Source organism: Pseudophryne corroboree, chromosome 4 (genome assembly GCF_028390025.1).
Source record: "Pseudophryne corroboree isolate aPseCor3 chromosome 4, aPseCor3.hap2, whole genome shotgun sequence".
Classification (NCBI taxonomy): Eukaryota; Metazoa; Chordata; class Amphibia; order Anura; family Myobatrachidae; genus Pseudophryne; species Pseudophryne corroboree.
The window spans coordinates 874,485,225-874,499,603 of NC_086447.1; the positions used below are offsets into that span (position 1 = coordinate 874,485,225).

Sequence of the window (14,379 nt, forward strand, 5' to 3'; positions counted from 1 at the left end):
TTAATAGTAACTAAAAAATGTCTACTACACACAAGAAAGATAATATTTTCCTGCATGCTGCGGCCAGTTACAAAGAATTCATTGCATTATAGCAATTTAACGAATAGAATGATGTCATTGTACCTATAAATATCAGACAGCGCACGTGCTGGCCAAAGCTCCATGGATCACATACTGTGCCCCACCTGCCCCCACCCTCCAATTGTCTAGGTAAATAAACCAATTATCAGAAAACCAGCGCAGGCTGCCTTACCAATAATTGGAAACATGTAGCGTATTAATCCTAATTATTTTCAGGAGACTTTGTTAATTCAGTACATTCCTTGTTAATGTACACCAGGCACATCTAATGAGAATTGTATGGAGCCTAATAGGCCTATTTCTCAAATAGTGGACATCTCCGCGTCACTGTGTATATCAAATATAACGGGAGGACGATGTGAGAGGCGATTTAGGAGCAGCGAGAAAAGTACTGGATGAAAAGGTCGTCTCTAAGGGGACTTAAGTTACAGACAAATGAGTGTATATTTAACTAAGGGGGTCATTCCGACCCGCTCGCACGCTGTGGTTCATCGCAGCGGTGCGAACGGGTCGGTTCTGCGCATGCGCGGCGGATTTAATGCGCAGTCACGTCGTTGCTCAGCGACGGTAGCTGCTGGGCAACGACGCCGGGAACGAAGAAAGCGGTCGCAGCGCGGATCGCAAGAAGATTGACAGGCGGGAGGCGGATCGAGGCATCTACTCACCGTGGAGATCCGAACACAGGCGTGTCGAGGCGTTTGCAGGGCGGATGTCTGACGTCAATTCCGGGACCTTCATCGCTGGATCCATCGCACAGTGTAAGTAACTGTAGGGCTAGTCTTGTTCTACACAAAACTTTATTAGCATAGCAGGGCTGCACAAGCGATTGCAGCCCTGCAGAGCCAGCCCTAACCAATATGATGCCCTAGGCAAGATTTTGTGTGGTGTCCCCTAGCACCGCCGCTAGTTCTGCAGGACATGCCTGGCACGAGTCAGCTGGCAGCTCTGCTAACGTTGGGGCGCCTTTTGTTTATGAAAATGCGTCCTATTTGCATTACTATGTGACTAGGGTGCACAAGCAGCTTCTGCTGATTAAAATGATATGCAGCATGCCTATATTCTGTGTGCGACTGCGGCTGTATCTGCATACAAAATGTTACATTACAGTGATTTCCAAAAATACAATGCAACGTAGCATTTCGTATGCAGATACAGCCTCAGTTACACACAGAATATAGGCATGCCACATATCATTTTAATCAGCAGAAGCTGCTGGTGCCCCTAAGCATACCAAATGCCCTTGGCATTTGCCTAGTTTGCCTATGCCTAGGGCCGGCTCTGCAGCCCTGCTATGCTAAAATACACTCACCCACAGGCGGCGTCTAGTTGATCGCACGAGCAGCAAAAAGTTGCTACGTGCGATCAACTCGGAATGACCCCCTAAGATTTATTTAGCGTTGCCGTAATTGCTGAGAAACTTGTTTATGGGACCCGTGTCATGTGTTGATCAGTTTAGGAAATTCAGATGGGTCAATATCCACCCACGTGGGTTCCTTAGTAGGATAATGAAGTAGAATGCTGTAAACTCCTGTTACAGATGTAGTCGCTATAGCTGTAGGGAGTGAAAGATTCAGTGTAGAAACTCACTGTAAGAACTGCGATCTCTGGGGCAGATAATAACCGGAGGTGCATTTTCTTATGGAGAATGTGTTTCCCTAGTTGACAGATACTGCAGATCTTTCATGGCATCTGCTTACCAGTAGATAGGGGGGGTCATCTGGGTACTGCCCAGGGGCATCCTCAGTCCACCACTGTGTGTTTGCTCCCCTGCCTGATAGAACACATGTGTCTGTAATGTCAGTTACACGTGTGCAGGGGATTTACATACATGTAGGCATGCCCATGTGACCGGTGGCGAGCTGGGAAGGAAGTCATGGATAGAACACAGGATCTCTGTTGATCTCTCAGTGCTGTGATCAGACGACTTGATGACTCTTATATATGTATCTCAGGGGTCGGCTCGCCATAGTGCGTCTTCCTTTGTGTGTGCAGGCAATCAACGCAAGTGGACGCACTCTCAAAGGCATTATGGACAGCTGATCAACATCAGTAGGGGCGGAGAGGGGTCATCCGGCCAGCAGCTAATTAGACGCTACACAATGGCTGATCCCTAATACTGGGGTAAGACACCATCTGTGTGCAGAGCATGGTGGAGTTGCAGGAACAGGTGGGAAGTGGAGTGGGCCTCACAGGATCTCAGTATAGGTAGGGATCATGCTATGTTGGGTCTCACCGCCCCATTTTCTTGTACAGCAAGTAGCACAATCCTATCATTCAGCTTGGGGCTGTATGATCCCTGTAGCCTCCTATAGGGAACTGCAGATAAAACAGAAGTTGCAGGACACCGGTAACCTCCGTCATATGGGCACTCACCATATCAAACCTCTTAGCCAGCTCCACCTCGTCCTCATTTCTCACCATTTCAAAGAAGTCCAGATGCCTGTAACACACAGAGAATGCACTGATACCACGCACAGACAGGAAACATACCGCGGAGAGAAACGCAGTCGGCCCAAAGGCGTCTTATTGGTATCTCAGATGCAGAAACTAACCCTACAGCTGGCACCCTGGCATCACTGCACTGTCTGGCACAATGCATGTTTATTACAAATAAAGTAGATTTCTGAAGGGGTTGGGATTGAAATGCCGGCTGCATCCTGATGATCAGAATCCTGACAAGGGAACGTAAGTTTACTTACCTTCCCCCATTGGCCCGCTAATCCTAACCCTCCCACCCCCGCAGCCTAAGCCTAACCATCCCCGGTAGTGCCGAAACCTAACCCCCCTCCCTGCAGCTTAAACCTAACCCTCCCCCCGCAGCCTAACCTTAACCCTCTCCAGTAGCAGCGAAACCTAACCCCCCTCCCCACAGCCACATCGCCGCCGCAGTCTACACCTATCCTCTTCCCTCGCAGCCTAACCTTAACCCTCCCTGGGGGTGCCTAAACCTAACCCCCCTCCCTGCAGCCTAAACATAACCCTCCCCCCCGCAGCCTAACCTTAACCCTCCCCGGTAGCGGCAAAACCTAACCCCCCCCCCTCCCCACAGCCACATCCCCGCCGCAGTCTACACCTAACCTCTACCCTCGCAGACTAACCTTAACCCTCCCTGGGGGTGCCTAAATCTAACACCCCTTCCCTGCAGCCTAAACCTAACTACCCCCCAGGGCGCAGCCTATCCCTCCACCCCACAGTCTACAACTAATCTCTCCCCAGCCCCCCACCACGATTTACCTCTCCAGCCCAGCAGATACTCGTTTGGGATCCTGGTGCTGGACTGGTGACCCCATTCGGGATGCTGGTGGATCCCGAGTAGTGTGGGCATTCAGGCGTCGGTATTCTGACTTCCAGGATTCCAACCTCTGAGGTCCTGACCGGATCCCTTCTGAAGACTCACATACTAAATAGTACAGCGCATGTCTCCTCTTAGTGCCTACGGCATCATATGCAAATGATAAGGATTTAACCTCCAGTCTTATAGTGTACAAAGAAAAATAGCCCAGCCACTGCAACACTGCTTGAATTGTAGTCCCACAACAGCTGAGGGCCACAGACATCTACGGCCAATGAATATGGTTTACAAACACGTAAAGAAATAAAGTTTCTGGCTGGAAGAGCGTATACGGCGGGTACTGATGCAACCTAACCTGATCAGCCTTTATTTACCCTGCTTATTTTTGTGGTTATATGGAATGGGTGGGCACACAAGGAGATTATATACCTGTCCAGGGTGGCATTTTCATGTCGTCTCAGCTTGTCAATAACCGGCTGGATTCCCAACATAAGGAACTCGTACCGAATATGTAACCGAAATTCTAAGTTGTCCTTTGAAAATAAATAAAAATAACAGTAATTACTAATTCTGCAAAAAGAAACTGTGAATCAGACAAAATAAAACAACGATTCTCTTAGGAGAGAATTACCCGCTTCCATAGCGGTCTTTAGTGATATACTGTAGGGGCATATGCATTAACGCTTGGAGAGATAAGGTGGAGAGAGATAAAGTACCAGCCAATCAGCTCCTGTCATTTTTCAAACACGGCCTGTAACATGGCAGCTAGGAGCTGATTGGCTGGTACTTTATCTCCATCCACTTCATCTCAGTTTGTCAGGGGATTAGTCAGACTGCTGTTATAAATGAACTGGTGATGGTTTAATACAGAGTATGTAAAAACAGGAATTCCAACCACTGAACCATAGTCCCAGCCGAAACGCTTCATTCCTGCTATATGTACTTCAGCCGGCATTTCTGTATCAGCCCATCCATCATTCTCATGTCTACAATATTTCATTTCCCATTGTCATTAAACATTACCTCACTGCCCATAACATTGCCGATAGGTCAGGCCTGGTGACTAGGCCGTGATCCCCTCTATAAATTATTCTGCTATTCCCAAGCACCAAAACGTTACGTAAATAAACTATTCCGTTGCAATTAATGGATGAGGAGTTTCTGTAGAAGGATGGAAAAATAAAATTTTACTCAACGGTAAATCTATTTCTCGTAGTCCGTAGTGGATGCTGGGACTCAGTAAGGACCATGGGGAATAGACGGCTCCGCAGGAGACTGGGCACACTAAAAGAAAGATTTGGTACTACCTGGTGTGCACTGGCTCCTCCCTCTATGCCCCTCCTCCAGACCTCAGTTAGGATACTGTGCCCGGAAGAGCTGACACAATAAGGAAAGGATTTTGAATCCCGGGTAAGACTCATACCAGCCACACCAATCACACCGTATAACTCGTGATACTATACCCAGTTAACAGTATGAAATATAACTGAGCCTCTCAACAAATGGCTCAACAATAACCCTTTAGTTAAACAATAACTATATACAAGTATTGCAGACAATCCGCACTTGGGACGGGCGCCCAGCATCCACTACGGACTACGAGAAATAGAATTACCGGTGAGTAAAATCTTATTTTCTCTGACGTCCTAGTGGATGCTGGGAACTCCGTAAGGACCATGGGGATTATACCAAAGCTCCCAAACGGGCGGGAGAGAGCGGATGACTCTGCAGCACCGAATGAGCGAACTCTAGGTCCTCCTCAGCCAGGGTATCAAACTTGTAGAATTTAGCAAATGTGTTTGACCCCGACCAAGTAGCTGCTCGGCAAAGTTGTAAAGCCGAGACCCCTCGGGCAGCCGCCCAAGAAGAGCCCACCTTCCTCGTGGAATGGGCTTTTACAGATTTAGGATGCGGCAGTCCAGCCGCAGAATGTGCAAGTTGAATCGTGCTACAGATCCAGCGAGCAATAGTCTGCTTTGAAGCAGGCGCACCCAACTTGTTGGGCGCATGCAGGATAAATAGCAAATCAGTCTTTCTGACTCCAGCTGTCCTGGAAACATAGATTTTTAGGGCCCGGACTACGTCCAGCAACTTGGAGTCCTCCAAGTCACGAGTAGCCGCAGGCACCACAATAGGCTGGTTCAAATGAAACGCTGAAACCACCTTTGGGAGAAATTGGGGACGAGTCCTCAATTCCGCCCTATCCATATGGAAAATCAGATAAGGGCTTTTACAAGACAAAGCCGCCAATTCTGACACACGCCTGGCCGAAGCCAAGGCCAACAGCATGACCACTTTCCACGTGAGATATTTTAGTTCCACGGTTTTAAGTGGTTCAAACCAATGCGACTTTAGGAAATCCAACACCACGTTGAGATCCCAAGGTGCCACTGGGGGCACAAAAGGGGGCTGAATATGCAGCACTCCCTTAACAAATGTCTGAACTTCAGGTAGTGAAGCCAGTTCTTTTTGGAAGAAAATCGATAGAGCCGAAATCTGGACCTTAATGGAACCCAATTTTAGGCCCATAGTCACCCCTGACTGTAGGAAGTGCAGAAATCGACCTAGCTGAAATTCCTCCGTTGGGGCCTTCCTGGCCTCACACCACGCAACATATTTCCGCCATATGCGGTGATAATGGTTTGCGGTCACTTCTTTCCTAGCTTTAATTAGCGTAGGGATAACTTCCTCCGGAATGCCCTTTTCCTTCAGGATCCGGCGTTCAACCGCCATGCCGTCAAACGCAGCCGCGGTAAGTCTTGGAACAGACAAGGCCCCTGCTGCAGCAGGTCCTGTCTGAGCGGCAGAGGCCATGGGTCCTCTGAGATCATTTCTTGAAGTTCTGGGTACCAAGCTCTTCTTGGCCAATCCGGAACAATGAGTATAGTTCTTACTCCTCTCCTTCTTATTATTCTCAGTACCTTGGGTATGAGAGGCAGAGGAGGGAACACATACACCGACTGGTACACCCACGGTGTTACCAGAGCGTCCACAGCTATCGCCTGAGGGTCCCTTGACCTGGCGCAATATCTTTTTAGCTTTTTGTTGAGGCGGGACGCCATCATGTCCACCTGTGGCCTTTCCCAATGTTGTACAATAATTTGGAAGACTTCTGGATGAAGTCCCCACTCTCCCGGGTGGAGGTCGTGTCTGCTGAGAAAGTCTGCTTCCCAGTTGTCCACTCCGGGAATGAACACTGCTGACAGTGCTAACACATGATTTTCCGCCCATCGGAGAATCCTTGTGGCTTCTGCCATCGCCATCCTGCTTCTTGTGCCGCCCTGTCGGTTTACATGGGCGACCGCCGTGATGTTGTCTGACTAGATCAGCACCGGCTGGTGTTGAAGCAGGGGTCTTGCCTGACTTAGGGCATTGTAAATGGCCCTTAGTTCCAGAATATTTATGTGTAGGGAAGTCTCCTGACTTGACCATTGTCCTTGGAAATTTCTTCCCTGTGTGACTGCCCCCCAACCTCGAAGGCTGGCATCCGTGGTCACCAGGATCCAATCCTGTATGCCGAATCTGCGGCCCTCTAGAAGATGAGCACTTTGCAGCCACCACAGCAGCGACACCCTGGCCCTCGGAGACAGGGTTATCAGCCGATGCATCTGAAGATGCGATCCGGACCACTTGTCCAACAGATCCCACTGAAAGATCCTTGCATGGAACCTTCCGAATGGAATTGCTTCGTAAGAAGCCACCATCTTTCCCAGGACTCGCGTGCAGCGGTGCACCGACACCTGTTTTGGTTTTAGGAGGTCTCTGACTAGAGATGACAACTCCTTGGCCTTCTCCTCCGGGAGAAACACTTTTTTCTGTTCTGTGTCGAGAACCATCCCCAGGAACAGTAGACGCGTTGTAGGAACCAGCTGCGACTTCGGAATGTTCAGGATCCAGCCGTGCTGTTGTAGCACTGCCCGAGCTAGTGCTACTCTGATCAGCAACTGTTCCCTGGACCTCGCCTTTATAAGGAGATCGTCCAAGTACGGGATAATTATAACTCCCTTTTTTCGAAGGAGTATCATCATCTCTGCCATTACCTTGGTAAATACCCTCGGTGCCGTGGACAGACCAAACGGCAACGTCTGGAATTGGTAATGACAGTCCTGTACCACAAATCTGAGGTACTCCTGGTGAGGGGGGTAAATGGGGACATGCAGGTAAGCATCCTTGATGTCCAGTGATACCATGAAATCCCCTTCGTCCAGGCTTGCAATAACCGCCCTGAGCGATTCCATTTTGAACTTGAACCTTCGTATATAAGTGTTCAAGGATTTCAAATTTAAGATGGGTCTCACCGAACCGTCTGGTTTCGGTACCACAAACATTGTGGAATAGTAACCCCGTCCCTGTGGAAGGAGGGGTACCTTGACTATCACCTGCTGCGAATACAGCTTGTGAATTGCCTCCAGCACTGCCTCCCTGTCCGAGGGAGCCGTCGGCAAGGCAGATTTGAGGAAACGGCGAGGGGGAGACGTCTCGAATTCCAGCTTGTACCCCTGAGATACTACCTGTAGAATCCAGGGATCCACCCGTGAGCTAGCCCACTGGTCGCTGAAGTTCTTGAGACGGGCCCCCACCGTACCTGGCTCCGCCTGTGGAGCCCCAGCGTCATGCGGTGGACTTAGAGGAAGCGGGGGAGGACTTTTGTTCCTGGGAACTGGCTGTATGCTGCACCTTTTTTTTGTCTAAGAGCTCAGGAGAGCCCCTAGTGTGCATCCAGCTCGGCCGGGCACAAAATTCTAACTGAGGTCTGGAGGAGGGTCATAGAGGGAGGAGCCAGTGCACACCAGGTAGTCCTAAAGCTTTCTTTAGTTGTGCCCAGTCTCCTGCGGAGCCGCTATTCCCCATGGTCCTTACGGAGTTCCCAGCATCCACTAGGACGTCAGAGAAATTATACATATATTTATTGGATTCAATTTAAAGGCGATCTACAAGTGGCACATTACAGAGTAACATCAGTCCTGCCCTGATAAGGGTTACACAGTTACAGATCCATCTGTGGACAAACGTTGTCTTCAGTAGCTCTGAAACATGGCCAGAACGAACAAGGGTCTGTGGAATAATAGCCAGAGTAGGCAACATTTGTGTAGTATACGACTAAATCCGCTCAGCTTAATGCCCTCAACAACCTAACAGTCCATGTTTTAACAATATCCAGGTTTGTGCACAGCTAGTATAATCAAACTAACTAAGGTACTTACTAAGTCACCTGTGGTTAAGCATGGATATCCTTAAAACACGGACTGTTAGGGTGCCTTTTAGTTTATGAACACCAGGTCTAGCCAACCTGCGGCTCCCAGCATGCTTTACCAGGGAGGGTATGCTGGGACTTGTAGTTTCACAACAGCTGGAGAGCAACAGGTTGGCCAGACCTTGCCCTAATTTAGGAATAACAATTAATGCTGATATTCCCAAATGTGTTCCTCAGGGCACTCTAAGGGTCCAGGTTTTAAGTATATCCATGGCTCAAGCACAAATGTTAAATCCAACTAACTGAGGAACTAATTACGTCACCTGTGTCCAAGCATGGATATACTTAAAACCTGGACTGTAAGTACACACTATACAATTATCTGGCAGATAATATGCCAGATCTGGCTGGCTGGAATGAAAATCTGGTAGTGGATGAGAGCAAATGACAATCGTCCATTTGCTCCCAAACAGTGGAAAACTAACAAAACCCGTCGTTCATACAAATTGATTAAACACAAATTTAACTAACTTGGATGAACAACTGTTTTTGTCCATTTTGCGGTTTTTGGGAGCAAATGGTCGATTGCCATTTACTCTCATCCATTACCAGATTTTCATTCCAACCAGCCAGATCTGGCAGATTATCTGCTAGATAATTGCATAGTGTGTACCTAGGCCAGAGGTTCCCAAACACGGTCCTCAAGGCACCCCAACAGTCCAGGATTTAGGTATATCCATGGCTTTGCACAGATGGTTAAATCAAATTGACTGAGGTGCTAATTAAGCTACCTGTGGCTAAGCATGGATACATTTAAAACTTGGACCGTTGGGGTGCCTTGAGGACCGCGTTTGGGAACCTCTGACCTAGGCTAAGGGTGCAACATACTTTCCTACCTGACCCTCTCCATGAGGGAGAAAATGCTCTGTTCCTGGACTTTCCTGGTAATGTATGATTTCCATCACCTGTGGTGAGCTAGTTAATTGTTAAGAAAGGTGTTTCACCACAGGTGATGGCAATCATACATTACCAGGAAAGTCCAGGAACAGAGAATTTTCTCCCTCACGGAGAGGGTCAGGTAGGCAAGTAAGGGGTGCAATGAGGACCGGGTTTGGGAACCTGAGTTAATCAAATTGTCCTACTGGTAGAGAAGGAAATGTTTGCCATATGGTAGCTGAAATAGGCAGTTGCCTTCCTGGAGCCATCCAGTAAAGCAGGCCAGATTTCAGCGGTAACGGAACTCAACAATAATACGAAAATCATATTGGCAAACTAAAATGATTACGCTGGGCCCCATCCCATGCTGGAATAACTGGAAACAGGACACTGTCTGAAACCAGCTGTTGGGAAATGCTGTTATGGCTATTGCTGCAATGTGGCAGACAAGAGGCGTCAGATATGCACAACGTGTCTGCCGCATGCAACGTCTGACATTGCCAAATGCCAATTTCAGGAAGAGTCCTAGTGCAGGTAATGGTTTTACCAGGTATTTAATATTTGTTTCATCATTTTGTTTAGCGGGGTTTCCCTTTAACTCACCGGTTCTCCGGCTTTGTCCTCAGGACCTTAAGGGCTGTAACACACGCGCCGGTTTCTCCCGGATGGCAAAAAGCCGGACAAACTTTGTCCCGCTTTTTGCCATCCGGCAGAGTCTTTCACACACAACGGCTTTGAGCCGTGTGTAATGCTGTGCGCATGCGCAGCATTAGACATGGCTTGGAAAAAGAACGTTGTGTGTGAAAGCTCCCCTTCACACACGGTCCACTGCCTGCAAAGACGGCACGGCCCCGACATGGCAGCCGGACCTTCCAGTGGATATTTCCGGCTGCAACCCGGCAGCCGGGGCCTTTCAGTGTGAAAGGACCCTACCCCTCACACTGTTAATTACAATACCGGCACGGGAAAAAGCCGTCCAGCTTTTTCCCGGCCGGCAAAAGCCGGCGCGTGTGTTTCAGCCCTAACTGTTCACGTTTTCCAGGTCACCCAGCAGGTGCACAGGTGTATTCATTACTCACTGACACATCAAAGATCCACAGGTGAAGTCAATTATTTCACTTGTGAGTCTGTGAGGAGACCTGGAAAATATGAACTGTTTGGGGTCCTGAGGACCGAGTTGGAGAATCACTGACTTGATGGATGTTTGTGGGGTTTTTCATTCTCACTAATTGTGTGAAACTCCGAGAAGATAAAATAGCTGAAAACAGAGGACAGCGAGGGCCCATTGTTACATGGATTCTGGAGAAGACCTTAATTCATTGGGCTAAATGTAGTGGCCTGTGCGCCACCAGGGGTGCGGAACTTTGTACAAGTCTGCCTTTATTTTTAAAGTGGCAATCATTTACAAGGCAAAACCAGATTGGTTTTGCCTTGTAAATGACTGCCGCTTTAAAAATACGTGCGCACAAAGTCCCTCACTTCTGGCAGCTTGCAGGCTACTACATTTAGGGGGTAATTCAGAGCTGATCGCAGCAGCAAATTTGTTAGCAGTTGGGCAAAACCATGTGCACTGCAGGGGGGGCAGATGTAACATTTGCAGAGTGAGTTAGATTTGGGTGGGTTATTTCGTTTCTGTGCAGGGTAAATACTGGCTGCTTTATTTTTACACTGCAATTTAGATTTCAGATTGAACACACTCCACCCAAATCTAACTCTCTCTGCACATGTTATATCTGCCCCCCCCTGCAGTGCACAAGGTTTTGCCCAACTGCTAACAAATTTGCTGCTGCAATCAACTCTGAATTAGCCCATTGAATTGTCCATGTCCTCTTGCAACTTTGACTAAACTGCATTCTTTCTTATTCAGCCATGTATTTCTATGATTAGGAAAACTAGTTTATTTCTGTGTTGCTGGATTTCTGTGTAGGACAAATGAAAATAACTATATCTGCCTGATCACAGTAATTCATGACTGTAAATCACCGTTGAAAGAAAACACATTGTGTTCAGTAGACAGAAAATACAAATGAAAGTTATCTGAGAATGGGAAACACTTTTACTCCTAGGGGTAAATTACTAAGATGGGAGTTCTATTTAAGATGGTATGTTGCCCATACCATCCGGGCCGTAGTCTGCTACCCAGACACGCATACCTCCCAACATGACCCTCTCCAGGAGGGACAGAATGCTCTGCTACTGGACTTTCCTCTTAATGTATAATTGCCATCACCTGCACTGAAACACCTTTCTTATCCATTAACCTGTTCACCACAGGTGCCAGCAATCATAAATTATGAGAAAAGTCCAAGAGCAGAGCATTCTGTCCCTCCTGGAGAGGGTCATGTTGGGAGGTATGCCCAGACATGTCATGTTGGAAGAGGATAGAGAAGGAAGGGGAGGATGTGCCTATAAAATAGAGCTCAGAGTCCTATCCAATGCCTCTCTGCTCACTATAGTGACATGACATGCAAAATTATACAGTACATCAGAGGTTCCCAAATGCGGTCCTCAAGTCACCCCAACAGTCCAGGATTTAGGTATATCCATGGCTCATCACAGATGGTTAAATCAAATTGACTGAGGTGCTAATTAAGTCACCTGTGGCCAAGCATGGATACATTTAAAACCTGGATCGTTGGGGTGCCTTGAGGACCGCGTTTGAGAACCTCTGCACTACATTCATAGCAGCCTAAAACAAAGCAATCTTCTTCTTATAGCCTGCCACAGTTATTCATGATGCAAAAACCTCATTTTTTTCATGGGATTGCTGCTTTAAGCAAATGGATCTGCAGACATCTGTACAGAAAACCGGTGTGTTTCCTTTACTTTACTTTCAGCCTGCAGATACTGTTCCTTAGCTGTCCTGAAATGATTAAATCGCTCCGTCCTGTGTTTTACAAAGTCATGCGGGCTGAAAATTGGAATGGAAACAATCTGTGCCATGTCTGTTGTACAAGTCGCTCACCGGCCCTGCACGGACGATCACGTCACAATGCATTATAGTATACAGCGCTACCAGCATAAGATTCATTTCAGTACTAACAATAAGTGACCAAGAAAAATAGCACGTTATTGGAACTTATAAACCGCTCAAGAGCATTTACATCAAAGTCAACTCTCCATTTGCAAATGTGAAGCAAGCTGCAGCATTGTTATGAAGTGTTTGCAGGCTGAGCCAGTGACATAAAACAGGCCAGAGCTGCGTGGCCGGCGGATGTTGGAATCAGTATATATAAAGAGTGAGCCCTTTAAAAAATAACTACAGTCCCTCCATATGTTCTTTATCCCGCAGAGCGTAAGTCGGGGTTTTTTTCGAGTGTGTTGCCTTCTTGCTTGAGAACAGCCAGTCTCTGCCCATGGGTTTCTCAGCAAATATGACCGAAACCCTCCACCACATTCACCACAAAACCCATTAGCCATTTCCCAGCCCACTCGTGGGGGTAGGTTGGGGAAGAGTTTGGGAAATGACTCACCTCTCCAGCGCCAGCGTTCAGCACAGCATTGATAAAGGACATGATTGCAGTTTTCAGATTCACCTCATCTCGGTATCTTCCTATGCTTCTATCTAGTTCATTCAGCAGCGTCTGTGCGAGGAGACAAAAAGAATTCAGAATAAACATACGAGACGCTAACACAGCCGGGGAGTGGGGAAAATGAAGACAACTACACAGTTTTAATTTGTTTTTAAACAGTTGGGAGATTGATGTATTTATTGTCATTTATATAGCGCATCAACATTCCGTGGCAGTGTACAGTGAGTACTTGGCTATTCACATCAGTCCGCTGCCCTAGTACAACTTACTATTCTGAGGAATCGCAAATCGAGCGACTATTGAACAACTGCACATGCGTAGCGTTAGCGAGGGGTAAAAGCAACAGAAAATGTGCTGTTTCACTGAAAGGAAGCTGGCGTTTCTGGGCAGTAACCTGCCGTTTTCTGGGTGTGTCAGGAAAAACGCAGGCGTGCCCAGGCGTTCTTGGGGAGGGTCTCTGACGTCAGCGCAGACCACTTCAAGGCCGTCTCAGTGACAGACTAGTGGCAGCCTCAGATGTACTTACATTTGCTCAGACGGCAAAGTTTCTTCGATGTTCTGGGAATTGCGTATGCATCTGCGAGTGGATAGCGATCTGCGTTGCATTCACAATTTTGTACGGGGCATTTTTTCTTCCTGTCGGGGCGGTGTCTTTCTACTCGCAGACAACTGCAATTTCTCAGAATAGCGATCCATGCTGAATTAGGCCCTATATTCCCTAATACATGGACACACATACACAGTATGATACGTTTTGTCAGAAACCATTTACCCTACAAGCACTTTTTTTTTGGGGGGGGGGGGGTTGTGGGAGAAAACAGGAGTATCGGAGAGCCACACAAGCATGAGGAGAACATATAAACTCCACACCGTTAAGGCCCTGGTGGGACTCCAAACCAAGGCCTTAGTGCTGTGAGGCAGCAGTACTAACCACTACGCCAATTGTGCTGTCCAATGTAACATCAGCTAGTGATATTACTACATACTTCCCTATGTCAGTACATTCAAATGTTGCATCTATTGTAGCTGTTCATTTAGGAATGTTTCAAAGCACTGATCTGGGAACGTCATCTTATTAATGGACAGCGCAAAGCAGAAGCAGTTTTACACAGCATAATGGTATTTACATGGAGGATCTTGGTTGCCCATAATTAATGTGCTGATTGGATGGACCGGGTGAGTGCTAGAACAGAGGTTCCCAAACTCAGGGGGTAATTCAGGTCTGATCGTAGATGTGCTAAATTTAACGCATCTACAATCAGTTTCTCTGACATGTGGGGGGGACGCCCAGCACAGGGCTAGTCCGCCCCGCATGTCAGGTCCTACCCCCCTCCGGAAGGGTG

At 47.7% G+C, this 14,379-nt stretch overlaps 1 protein-coding gene across 4 annotated transcripts in view; it reads right to left on the bottom strand.

The window, feature by feature from the left end:
* The window catches only part of DAAM2 (dishevelled associated activator of morphogenesis 2), a 471,074-nt gene that overhangs the window by 126,266 nt on the left and 330,429 nt on the right, over nt 1–14,379 (bottom strand). For all 4 annotated transcript variants that reach the window (XM_063918836.1, XM_063918833.1, XM_063918835.1 and 1 more), the window contains exons 7-9: nt 12,977–13,087; nt 3,803–3,906; nt 2,455–2,521 (exon numbers count right to left, since the gene is read on the bottom strand). In XM_063918836.1, the coding sequence (XP_063774906.1) occupies nt 2,455–2,521; nt 3,803–3,906; nt 12,977–13,087 (282 nt within the window). The remainder of the gene's footprint in view (nt 1–2,454; nt 2,522–3,802; nt 3,907–12,976; nt 13,088–14,379) is intronic.